General features: G+C 47.9%; 1 protein-coding gene across 1 annotated transcript in view; it reads left to right on the top strand.

Moving 5' to 3' along the window:
• The first annotated feature begins 2,354 nt into the window (after window positions 1-2,354).
• LOC145341754 (large neutral amino acids transporter small subunit 2-like) overlaps window positions 2,355-13,736 on the top strand; it is a 73,396-nt gene continuing 62,014 nt past the window's right edge. The window contains exon 1 of the mRNA XM_080186662.1: window positions 2,355-2,509. Within this exon, the coding sequence (XP_080042788.1) occupies window positions 2,410-2,509 (100 nt within the window). The 5' untranslated portion in view covers window positions 2,355-2,409. The remainder of the gene's footprint in view (window positions 2,510-13,736) is intronic.

The raw sequence follows: 13,736 nt of genomic DNA, 5'->3' as shown, positions 1-13,736 counted from the left end.
ATTGTCATCGCACCAGGTCACCAGGTTGTTTATCTTTTAGCCATGTTGTGTTTATGTAGGATAGAACGAATGGATTTTGTCTAGAGGTGGAGATTCCTCCTGGTGGTTTTGATTAAAGGAATGGAATGCAGGGTCATGTGATGATGTGGTTAACAGGAGGAGTTAAGTCAGTAGCAGAGAAACAATTTTGTGTTCTGGCTGGGGCTTGTTTGAAGTTAGAGGTTTTCCACAAGTTGCCGAAACATATACTCTCTAAAAGTTTCAAGACTGACTACACTCATTCTAGCAAGTACATTTTTGGTTGCCAACTGTATTTCAAGTGTCATCGTAAGTCAATAAGAGGAATGTTGATTATTTGGAACTGAAACAGTAATAAGTTAAAAATTAAAGTCGTTTCCTTTCGTTTCTAAAGATTGTTCAACCATTAACAAGTTAAGCTGCTTCATTTGTTAGAGTTATATGTAAACTGTATTATTGAATACTATAAAAGATCCTAGATTTTGCAGATAGCGATGAGGGCCATCAGAGGATACAGCAGGATATAGATCAGTTGGAGACTTGGGCGGAGAGATGGCAGATGGAGTTTAATCCGGACAAATGTGAGGTAATGCATTTTGGAAGGTCTAATACAGATAGGAAATATACAGTCAATGGCAAAACCCTTAAGAGTATTGATAGGCAAAAGGTTCTGTGTGTACAGGTACACAGGTCCCTGAAAGTGGCAATGAAAATGGAGAAGGTAGTCAAGAAGGCAAATGGCATGCTTGCCTTCATCAGACGGGGCATTGAGTTTAAAAATTAGCAAGTCATGTTGTAGCTTTATGGAACCTTAATTAGGCTGCACTTGGAATGTAGTGTTCAATTCTTGTTGCACACTACCAGAAGGATGTGGAGGCTTTGGAGAGGGTCCAGGAAAGATTTACATGAATGTTGCCTGGTATGGAGGGCGTTAGCTATTAGGAGAGGTTGGAGAAACTTGGTTTGTTCTCACTGGAACGACGGAGACTGAGGGGCAACCTGAAAGAAGCCTACAAGATTATGAGAGGCATGAACAGAGTGAATAGTCAGAAACTTTTTCCCGGGGTGGAAGAGTCAAGTACTAGGGTGCATAGGTTTAAGATGCGAGGGGCAAGGTTTAAAGGAGATGTACGAGGCAGATTTTTTACATAGAGAGAAGTGGGTGCCTGGAACTCGTTGCTGGGGGAGGGAGTGGAAGCGGATACGGTCGTGACTTTTAAGGGGCATCTTGATAAATACATGATGGGAATAGAGGGATATGGTCCCCAGAAGGGTAGGGGGTTTTAATTGAGTCGGGCAGCATAATTGGTGCAGGTTTGGAGGGCTAAAGGCCTGTTCCTGTGCTGTAATTTTCTTTGATCTTTATTTGTCAGTGGAATCATTCCTGGAGTGAAACATCCTTTCATCACATTTATTCCAAAAAAGAAAAATTGTTGGATGGCAGCAGTTCAGAAAAGCAGCTCACCACCACCTTCTCAAGGACATTTCAGGATGCACACACCCAAACAATGAAGAAGATAAAAGTTTAAAGTTTATTTATTTGTGTCACAAATAGGCTTACATTAACACTGCAATGAAGTTACTGTGAAAATCTCCTAGTCGCCATGCTCCTGTGCTTATTCAGGTACACGGAGGGAGAATTTAGCACAGCCAATGTACCCTAACCAGCACGTCTTTCGGACTGTGGGAGGAAACCGGAGCACCCGGATGAAACCCACACAGACATGGGGAGAACATGCAAACTGCCCGCAGACAGTGACCCAAGCTGGGAATTGAATCTAGGTCCCTGGCACTCAGATAACAGTGCTAACCATTGTGCCACCATGCCCAAGTAAGGTTGTCTGGGGATATGGATGTAAGGCATGTAAACAAGGTTAAGATACAGATTTAACTGAATTGCAGAATGTGTTTGAGGGGCTGAATGGCCTCTTCGTAATGGTCCTCTATTCCTAAAGGCGCAGACATTATCAATGAAACAGCGTTGCTCTCATTGAGATTCTCTCCGTTAGACTTTCCCTGGCCGTTGCTGAAGGATCACAAACTGACGACCTACTTCAGAGTCAGGTGACTAACTTTGAAAGGTTTTTTGTTTAACTGCGGGGAGCTGTTAAACCCTTTCTGAATCTTCCTGGTGGGGAACTGCAGGCAAATTCTGTTCTAGTTTGTGCAAGTTAGGATGTAAAACCAATGACATATTTAGTTGAGCTGCAAACGTTTTCTCTGTGCTGATACAGTGAGCTGCTGTTCTCCAGGGGACTGAGGGGAGGGGGGAGGCGGGGAGGGAATCTTCACCCCCAACTTGTTTGGCAGAAATTGTTTGTCTCGGTGACTGATGACTGGAGACGGGTAAACGAGAAGCAGCCAGAAACTCTGCAGCAAAACTGAACAGCGATGCCGGCAAAGAAAGGCCTGTCCGATCCGGGAGACATCCCTGAACGAGTCGCTTTGAAAAAGGAGATTGGTTTAACTAGTGCCTGTGCCATTATAGTGGGTAAGTTACTGCAGATCCGCAAGAGAGTGCGGGAAACTCTCCCATTTTCCTGTCAAACAGATTATTGCTTTCCCAAGTGCTGATTGACTATATTTCAACAGGACTTTCTATATTTCTACAAGATTCACAGCTTTAGAATCACAAACATGATGTTAATCTTTAAAGGCAGGAGTTGGGGGTGAGTTAGATACAAACCCTAACCCTGACTCTGACCCTGGCACTAACACTAACCCACTGTGAGGACAAAGTGACGTAATTCAGCTGGGAAGGAAATGGAATCAGTGGGAGAACTGATTTCACTCTCACCCCGCACCCCTCTCCTCCCTGCACTCCTATCTCCCCACCCACAGCCCACCCCCCTCACCCCTCCCCACTTACTCCGCATCCCTCTCCTTCCCCCCGCACCCCTCTCCCTCCATCCGCACCTATCTCCCTCCCTCACATCCCTCTCCCTCCCCTTCCCAGACCCCATTCCCTCCCCCTGTACTCCTCTCCCTACCCCCCCATGCCCCCTCCCTCCCCCCACACATCTCTCCTTCCTCCTGCTCCCTCTTCCTCCTCCCGCACCCCTCTCCCTCCCCCCACATCTCTTTCCCTCCCCCCGCACCCCACTCCCTCTCCCTGCAGCCCTCATCCCTCCCCTGCACTCCTTCCCCTCCCACCTGCTCCCTATCCCTGCCTTCACACCCTCTCCCCACCGCCGCCCTCCCCCCCCACAACATCTCTCTCCCTCTCCTGCACCCCGCACCCTCTCCCTCCCCCTACACCCCTCTCCCCCCCGCCGCCCTCTCCCTCCCCCTGCTCCCTCTCCCTGCACTCCTTTCCCTCCCCCCATGCCCCTCTCCCTCCTCCCGCACCCATCTCACTGCCCCCGCACCCCTCTCCCTGCATCCCTCCCCCCGCACTTCTCTCCCACCCCCCTTTTTACTCTCCTCCTGCACCCCTCTCACCCCCACATCCCTCCCTCTGCACCCCCTCCCTCTCCCTGCACCCCTCTTCCTCCCCCACACTCCTCTCCCTCCCTCTCTGCACCTCTCACCCTCCCCCTGCACTCCTCTCCCTCCCCCCTGCATCCCTCTCCCTCCCCCCTTGCAGCCCTCTCCCTCCCCTCTCAGCTCTCTCCCTCCCCTGCACTCCACTCCCTCTCCCACACTCCTTCCTCCCGAACCCTCCTCACTCCCCACCCTCACCAGCACCCCCTATACCACCTCGCCCCCCCACCCCAACTAAATGAAGGTAAATGACAGGAAACAGTGAGGGTGTGTGTGAGCAATGCTGGCTTCACAATACCTCATTGTATTTTACACAAGCCATGAATACTGGGCAGATGCGAAACAAGTGTCCCACCTGATCCCAGAGGTTTCCCAACCGGAACACCGGGATACAGTTACTCTCCTGTGTACTTCTCAAGGTGACACAAACCTCACAGTCGAGCTCAGAACTCACGCTCTAACCCAACAGGTTCATTCATATGTGTGGGCACTTCCCCACTTTGCACAGATTGTTAACTGGAACAGAAAGGAGGCTTTGAACAACTCACTCATTCACTCGGAAATAGGGCAACATTCCAAGCACAGCGCTCAGAGCAGAGCAAACTTCACCCAGAGCCAGGATCCCAGATGCAGCACCGGAATATTCCAAAGCTGTCATTAAAGAGACCTTTTGTCGGAGCTGTGAACAGGAGAAGTAGATCAATTACCCAGACAGTTAGCCCCCAATCACACTGTCATGGGAACTACGCAGGGACACAGAGAGCTGAGGACAGTTTTTAAAGTCAGTTCCACTTCAGACACCAAGTGGTTGCAGCACATTCCAGATACACAATTCACATCAACCCAGCACAGAACCAGCAACCCAATCAATCGTAGAATGAAGACTTGAAGATTTGCGCAGGTACTCCAAACCAAACACTCCCAGGACAGGTACAGCACAGGGTCAGATAGACTAAAGCTCTACACTGTCCCCCATCAAACACTCCCAAGACAGGTACAGCATGGGGTTAGATACAGAGTAAAGCTCCTCTACACTGTCCCCATCGAACACTCCCAGGACAGGTACAGTACAGGGTTAAACATGGAGTAAAGCTGCCTTTAAACTATCCCCTATTAAACACTCCCAGGACAGGTACAGGATAGGGGTTAGATACAAAGGTTCAGCACTAAGGGACTGCTGCACTGTCAGAGGGTCAGTACTGAGGGACAGCCGCACTGTCAGAGGGTCAGTACTGAGGGAGTGCTGCACTGTCAGACAGTCAGCACTGAGGAAGTTTGGAAGATGCTGCCTTTGGAGCTGTGGTGAGTCACTGCTGTGCATCTTGTAGATTGTCACATGGCTGCCAATGTGCATTGGTCATGCAGGGAGTGGATGTTTATGGATGGGGTGCTAATCAAGTGGGCTGCTTTTGCCTGGATGGTACTGAGCTTCTTGAGTGTTATTGGAACTGCATCCTTTCAGACGATTAGAGAGTATTGCATCACAATCTTGACTTGTGCCACGTAGATGGTGGACAGGCTTTGGGGAGTCAGGAGGTGAGTTGCTCCGCGCAGGACTCCCAGCCTCTGACCTGCTCTGGTAGCCACAATATTTATGTGGCTGCATCCATTTAGTTTCTGGTAAATGGTAATCCCCAGGATGTTGGTACTGGGAGATTTAGTGAGGGTGATGCTATTGAATGTCAAGAGGTGATGGTTAGATTCTCTCTTGCTGGAGATGGTCATTGCCTGGCACTTGTGTGGCACTAATGTTACTTGCAGTATCAATAGGGAAAATTAATATAAAGAAAATTGAAGTTGATTGGATAGGATGATCTGTATCACCTTAGATAAAAATTAGCTTCAAGACAGAAAGCAGTGAGTCGTGGTGAATGGTTATTTTTCAGATTGGAGAATGATAGACAGTGGTGTTCCCCAAGGATCAGTGTTTGGATCACTGATTTTTTTGATACTTATGAATGACTTGGATATTGAAATAGAGTAAAATTTCCAACTTTACTGAGGACAACAGGTTTTGAGGAGCAGCAAACAGTGAGGATGACAGGAATCACCTGCAACTGGCTGACAGAATGGGAAGACAAGTGATAAATGGAATTTATTACAGAGAAGTGTGAGGTGATGCATTTTGGTTACAGGGATAGAGAGAGGCAATATGGACTTAATGTCACATTTCTAAACATCCAGATTTTCACAGAATCATGGACACTTCACATCTTATCCAAGACGGCTCTGGTACCCAGATCCAGAACTCCTGCCCCCATTTCCAATAGATTGTATTTCCACTGGTTGGGGAATGGGGCCAGTGCATGACTCACACTCGGAGGAAACAGAAACTGAGCGGGAACTTAGTGAGTTCAAACAGAATCCATTTTCTGTTGGATCAGGGCCTTATCCTGTAGTGTGTAATTTATGATTTTTTTAGAGTAGATATAATGGGCAGGTAATGTCTATGAACTCTCAGGCTGTCAAATCATTTGAAATTCCTGCCCTTTACATTTTGGAAAAACACTTTCCATCCCACCAGCTCCGCGTTCAAAGGGTCATCCTCTGCTATTTCCACCAACTCCAACAAGATGCCACCACCAAACAACACCCCCCCCAACCCCATCAGCATTCCACAGTGACCACTCCCTCCGTGACACTCTGGATCCACTCCTCCATCACCCCAACTCTTCATCCTCTTCCCACAGCACCCTCCCTGAAAATGCAGAAGGTGCAACATCTGCTCCTTTACTGACCAAGGCCCAAACACTCCTTTCAAGTGAAGCAGCCTTTCAGTTGCATCTCCTTCAATTTGGTCTACTGTATTCACTGCTCCCAATGAAATCTCCCTCTACATTGGAGAGACTAAACGCAGACTGGGTGTCCGCTTTGCAGAACAACTTTGGTCCATCTGCAAGTGTGACCCTCAACTTTCCAGTCACTTGCCATTTTAACTCAGTATCTTGCTCTCATGTCCACATGTTGGTCCTTGGCCTGCTGCAATGTTCCAGTGAAGCCCAACGCAAACTGGAGGAACAACACCTCATCTTTTGATTAGTCCTCCTGGATCTTTCCCCCCCATCTTAAATGCTTTTTTAAAAAAATCCCACAAATGTATTGCCTCAAGGCAAAACTCTTTCCCACACCAGACCATCTGTCTCTTGTTCTTAAATTTGCCACATCTTGATGCAGCCTCTCCTGACACAGTTTAATATCTAAAACATCTCTCTTCAGATGAAGAGTCAGACAGACCTGAAACGTTAACTCTGATTTCTCTACCTACAGATCCTACTCTACTTTCTGAGATTTGCCTGTTTCAGATTCCAGCATCTACAGTTTTTGTTTATTTGAATTTCAGAAGGGAACTGGATAGGCACTTGAAGGAAACAAACACTCAGGGCAATGGGAATAGAGGATTGACGAGATTGCTTGAGACAGAACCAGCCAGGACTTGAACATAAGAACTTAAGAACATAAGAAATAGGAGCAGGAGTAGGCCATCTAGCCCTTCGAGCCTGCCCCGCCATTCAATAAAATCATGGCTGATCTGAAGTGGCTCAGTTCCACTTTCCCACCCTCTCCCCATAACCCTTAATCCCCTTGCCTCTCAAAAACCTATCTACCCGCGTCTTAAATATATTCAGCGAGGCAGCCTCCACCACTTCAACGGGCAGAGAATTCCAGAGATTCACCACCCTTTGAGTGAAGAAGTTCCTCCTCAACTCTGTTCTAAACTGTCCCCCCCTTATCTTGAGGCTGTGCCCTCTAGTCCTACTGTCCTTTCTGAGCGGGAAGAGCCTCTCCACCTCTATCCTATCCATCCCATTCATCATCTTATATGTCTCAATGAGATCTCCCCTCATTCTTCTAAACTCTAACAAGTACAAGCCTAGTTTATTCAGCCTCTTCTCATAGTTCAACCCCCTCAACTCCGGTATCAGCCTAGTTAACCTCCTCTGTACTCCCTCCAAGGCCAAAATATCCTTATGCAAGTACGGCGACCAAAACTGCACACAGTACTCCAGCTGCGGCCTCACCAGTGCCCTGTACAGTTGAAGCAAGACCTCCCTACTTTTACATTCAATCCCCCTCGCTATGAAGGCCAGCATCCCATTCGCCTTCCTGACCACCTGCTGCACCTGCAGGCTGGATTTTTGCGACTCATGCACAAGGACCCCGAGGTCCCTCTGCACCATTGTATGCTGCAGTTTTTTGCCATGTAAGTAATAGTCCTTCCTACCATTATTTCTACCAAAGTGGACAACTTCACACTTGCCAACATTAAATTCCATTTGCCACTTCCAGGCCCTTTCGCCCAGCCTATCTAGATCCTTCTGCAGACTTTCCACACCCTCCGCACAATTTGCCGTTCCACCAATCTTGGTGTCATCAGCAAATTTCGACACCATACACTTGGTTCCCTCCTCCAGATCATCTATATAAATGGTAAATAGCTGAGGTCCCAGCACCGACCCCTGAGGCATTCCACTAGTCACCAACCGCCAATCCGAATAGCACCCATTAACCCCCACTCTCTGCCCCCTATCCACACTAACACCCTACCCCCAACTCCATGCTCCCTAACCTTCTGTAATAACCTCTTGTGCTGCACCTTATCAAACGCCTTCTGAAAATCAAGAAACACCACATCTACCGGCTCTCCTCTATCCACTGCCCTAGACACATCCTCATAGAACTCCAATAAATTCGTCAGACACGACTTCCCCTTAACGAAACCGTGCTGCGTCTGCTCTATCAAACAATTCTCCTCAAGATGCCTCGCTATTTTCTCCTTGATCACGGATTCTAGCATTTTACCTACAACAGACGTTAAACTAACCGGCCTATAATTCCCTGCCTTTTGCCTGCCACCCTTCTTAAACAACGGCGTAACATTAGCCGCTTTCCAATCTTCCGGCACTTCCCTGGAATCCAGCGAGGTTTGGAAAATAATCGTCAAGGCATCCACTATCACCTCCGCCATTTCTTGCAGAACCCTTGGATGCATTCCATCCGGTCCTGGGGACTTGTCCACAATCAGTCCCTCCAGTCTGTTGAGCACTGCCTCTCTAGTAACAATAATGTCATTCAGGCCCTCCACTCCTACCATCTTTCCATCGCTAACACATAAGAACATAAGAACATAAGAAATAGGAGCAGGAGTAGGCCATCTGGCCCTTCGAGCCTGCCCCGCCATTCAATAAGATCATGGCTGATCTGTCGTGGCTCAGTTCCACTTTCCCGCCCTCTCCCCATAATCCTTAATCCCCTCTCTTATCAAAAACCCATCAACCCGCCGGCAAACTATTCACATCCTCCTCCATGAAGACCGAAACAGAAAAGTTATTCAAGGCCTCAGCCATTTCCCCATCCCCTACCACTAAGTCTCATCCTCTAAGGGTCCAACGTTCACCCTAGTCAGCCTCTTCCTTTTTATATATTTATAAAAACTCTTAGTATCCTTTTTTATATTTAGCGCTAGCCCAGCTTCATAGCTTATCCTACCCTTCTTTATCAACTTCTTCGTCATTCTTTGTTGATATTTAAACCTCTCCCTATCCTCTTCTCGCCCACTACTCTTAGCTACTCTAAACGCATCCGCTTTTAATTTGATACTCTACCTCCTTCGTTATCCACGGCTGATTATCTCTCCTCCTACGATCCTTTTTAACCATCGGAATAAATTTCTGCTGAGCACCAAGAAAGATCTCCTTAAAGATCCTCCACTGTTCCTCAGCAGACCTACCTTCCAATGCGCTCGCCCAATCAACATTCGCCAATTCCTCTCTCATCCTATCGTACTCCCCTCTGTTCAAACAAAGGACACAGGTCCGGGAACTCACTTTCTCCTCCTCCATCTGCATCAGAAACTCCACCATACCATGATCACTCTTCCCAAGAGGATCCTTCACCACAAGGTCCCTAATTCTACCTGCCTCATTACATAACACCAGATCCAAGATAGCTCGCTCCTTCATCGGCTCCAACACACACTGTTCAAGGAAACTATCCCGGCAGCATTCCAAGAACTCTTCCTCAAGCCCACCGCATCTAGCATGGGTCGACCAATCAATATGTAGATTGAAATCCCCCATAATTATCGCTGTTCCATTCCTGCACGCCGCATTTATTTGCACGTTAATAGCCCGTCCCACCTCCAGATCATTATTTGCGGGCCTATAGACGACACCCACCAGTGTCTTCCTCCCTTTGCTGTTCCTAATCTCCACCCACAACGATTCCACTTTCTGCTCTTTGGCTCCTATATCATCCCTTACTACCACCCTGATGCTATCCTTAATCAGCAGAGCTACGCCCCCCCTTTTTCCTCCCGCCTATCCTTCCTCAACACTTGATACCCCTGTACATTCAGTTCCCAGTCCCTGTCACCCTGCAGCCACATCTCTGTAATGGCCACCAGATCATATCCATTTGTGCTGATCTGCACCACCAGCTCATTCACTTTATTCCGAATGCTTCGTGCATTCAGATAAAGTGCCTTCATCCCAGCCTTCACCTGTATCCTATTTGCAGGAACGCCACCAACCTTACTCACGCCCCCTACTCCCTCTATTATTGGGACATCCTCGGCCTCTTCCCTTACCTGTACCCTCTCCTTTACTTTCAACCCTGTAATGTCACCTACCCTCGCACCCACCTACCTTCGCACCCACCCCCCCCACCCCCACCCCCCCACCCCCCCCCCACCCCCCCCCACCCACCCACCCCCAACCACCCACCCCCCCCCAACCCCCCCCCCCCACCCCCAACCCCCCCCCACCCCCCCCCACCCACCCCCAACCCCCCCCCACCCACCCCCAACCCCCCCCCAACCCCCCCCCAATTAGTTTAAAGCCCTGTCTACAGTCCTACCTACACGATTCGCCAGAACTCTGGTCCCAGCACGGTTCAGACCAACCCCATCCCACCTGAACAGGTCCCACCTACTCCAATACTGGCGCCAATGCCCCATAAATTCAAACCCATTCCTCCCACACCAATCCCTGAGCCACCCATTCACTTCCTTAATCTTATCAACCCTACGCCCATCTGCACACGGTTCAGGCAGTAGCCCAGAGATAACCACCTTGTCGGTTCTACTTTTTAATTCCATTCCCAGCTTTTCATACTCCCTCCCCAGATCCTCAGTTCGCATTTTGCCTACGTCGTTGGCACCCACACGTACCACAACGACCGGATTCTCACCCTCCCGCTCCAGGTTCCTCTGCAGCCCAGATGCGACATCCTGGACCCGAGCACCAGGCAGACAACACACCCTTCTGTGCTCTTTGTCATTGTGACAAAGGACAGTGTCAATACCCTTAACCACACTATCCCCAATTACTACTACATTCCTTTTCACCTTCTCTTTGTCTATGTCCTGTGTCTGCATCACTGTACCGTGTGCAGTTTGCTCACCAACCTCACCGCCCTCGTTCTCGTCCACACTGGAAGCAAGAGCCTCAAACCTGTTATGCAGATTGAGAGGCTGAGGCATTTGGTCCCCACCCCCCTTCCTCCAGTCCCCACCCTCCTGCCTCCAGTCCCCACCCTCCTTCCTCCGGTCCCCACCCTCCTGTTCCTGACCCTTAGAGTTAGCCAGTCTAGGGGGTGTGGATGTCTCTTGCACCCCATTATCAACGGCATCCTCCCTCCCCCTGATGAGCCTCAGTGTCTGTAGCTCAGAGGCCAGCTCATCTACTTTGAGCTGTAGCTCCTCCAGCAACCTGCACTTACTGCAGACATGGTCACTGGGAAGGACCCTGGGGTCCACCAGCTCCCACATCATACAGAAACAGCACATCACATGCCCCTCCATTATTCCCTTTAGTAATACTGAACACCGTTTTCAACTCAAACTTACCTGGCCCTTTTCTCTCAAGCCCTTTGATCCTAAGCCCTAGCAGCTCACTCTGCTTCCCTCTCACTCTGCTTCCCGCTCCAACGCTGCCTGCTGTCTACAGCAGGCCTCCTTTTAAACCTAGCGCGGTTTAAAACACTGCTTACCCACAAATCCCTGCTATCCACTCCCTTTGAATTCTTAAAGCAGTAAACACAAAAAAGCCCGCGAAAATGCTTTTAAATGATTTAAACAGTTTTTAACAGGTAATTTCTTACCTGACTCAGTGCTCCTTCCTTGAAGGGCTGAATGGTCTCCTTCTGTGCTATAAATGACTCTATGACTCATTTGCTATTTCTCTCTGCTGGTTTAATTATTCACCTCTTTTAATTTTCCCTTTAGTTGCAGTGCCCAAAGCACAGATTCGCAATTTTGACAAATATCAATCATCCTTTGACTAAAACCAAATTTCTGATGGTTCCTCTTAGAGTCAGAGAGGTTTACAGAATGGAAACAGGCCCTTCAGCCCAACTTGTCCATGCCAACCAGTTTTTACCATTAAGCTAGTCCCAATTGCCTACGTTTGGTCTATATCCCTCTATATCATCTTAACCATATACATATCCAAATGCTTTTTAAAAGACAAAATTGTACCCGCCTGTACTATTATCTCTGGCATTTTGGTTCAGACACTCACCACCCTCTGTGTGAAACAAATGTGGACTCTTTTGTATCTCTCCTCTCTCACCTTAAACCGATGCCTCTAGTTTTAGACTCCCCTTCCTTTGGGATAAGATATTGACTATCTACCTTACCTATACCCCTCATTACTTTATAGATCACCACTAAGCCTCCTATGCTCCAGTAAAAAGTGTCCCAGACTATCCAGCCTCTCCTTATAACTCAAACCAACAAATCCCTCTAGCACCTTAGTAAATCTTTTTGATTTGGTTTGATTTGATTTATTATTGTCACATGTATTAACATACAGTGAAAAGTATTGTTTCTTGCATGCTTTGCAAACCAAGCATACAGTTCATAAGAGAAGGAAAGGAGAGAATGCAGAATGTAGCGTTACATCATTGTTATGGTGCGGAGAAAGATCAACTTAGTGCGAGGTAGGTCTATTCAAAAGTCTGATGGCAGCAGGAAAGAAGCTGCTCTTGAGTCGTTTGGTACGTGACCTCAGACTTCTGCATATTTTTCCCGATGGAAGTAAGTGGAAGAGAGAACATCCAGGATCCGTGGGTCCTTAATTATGCTTTTAAAAATAGAATTTTTTTTTATTAGACACAAGTAAGGCTTACATTAACAATTAATGAAGTTACTGGGAAATTCACTAGTCGCCACATTCCGGCACCTGTTCAGGTCAATGCACCTAACCAGCAAGTCTTTCGGACTGTGGGAGGAACCAGAGCACCTGGAGGAAACCCACACAGACACAGGGAGAACGTGAAAACGCAACACAGACGGTGACCCAAGCTGGGAATTGAATATAGGTCCCTGGCACTGTGAGGCAGCAGCACGAACCACTGTGCCACCATGCCACCTATGGAGCTGCTTTTCTGAGGCAGTGGGAAGTTTAGACAGTGTCAGTGGATGGGAGGCTGGTTAGCATGATGGATTGGGCTACATTCACGACCCTTCGTAGTTCCTTGTGGTCTTGGGCAGAGCAGGAGCCATACCAAGCCATGATATAACCAGAAAGAGTGCTTTCTATGGTGCACCTGCAAACATTGGTGAGAGTCGTAGCCAAATTTCCATAGTCTTCTGAGAAAGTAGAGGCGTTGGTGAGCTTTCTTAACTCTGCATCCGCATGGAGGGACCATGACAGGTTATTGGCGATCTGGACACATCTTCTGCACCCTTCCTAGTTAATAATATCCTTTCTATAAAACGGTGACCAGAACTGCACACAGTAGTTCAAGTGCGGCCTTACCAATGTCTTTTACAACTTCAATAAGATGTCCCAACTCCTGTATTCAATGTTCTGACCAATGAACCCAAGCATGCTGAATGTCTTCTCCACCACGCTGTCCACTTGTGACTCCAATTTCAAGGAGCTATGAACTGGACCCCTAGATCTCTTTGTTCTGTAACTCTCCCCAACACCCTGCCATTAACTGAGTAAGTCCTGCCCTGGTTCAATCCATCAAAGTGCATCACTTCGCATTTATCTAAGTTAAACTCCATCTGCCATTCGTCAGCCCACTGTCCGAATTGATCAAGATCCCGTTGCAATCCTAAATAACCACCTTCACTGTCTACTATGCCACCATTCTTGGTGTTATCTGCAAACTTATTAACCATGCGTCCTAAAATCTCATTCAAATTATTAATACAAATGATATATAACAGTGGACCCAGCACCAATCCCTGAGGCACACCGCAGGTCACAGGCCTCCAATTTGAA

Source organism: Carcharhinus amblyrhynchos, chromosome 4 (assembly GCF_965287045.1).
Source record: "Carcharhinus amblyrhynchos chromosome 4, sCarAmb.v2.hapA, whole genome shotgun sequence".
In the NCBI taxonomy this organism is placed as follows: domain Eukaryota; kingdom Metazoa; phylum Chordata; class Chondrichthyes; order Carcharhiniformes; family Carcharhinidae; genus Carcharhinus; species Carcharhinus amblyrhynchos.
This window is presented reverse-complemented; position numbering and strand designations above follow the sequence as displayed.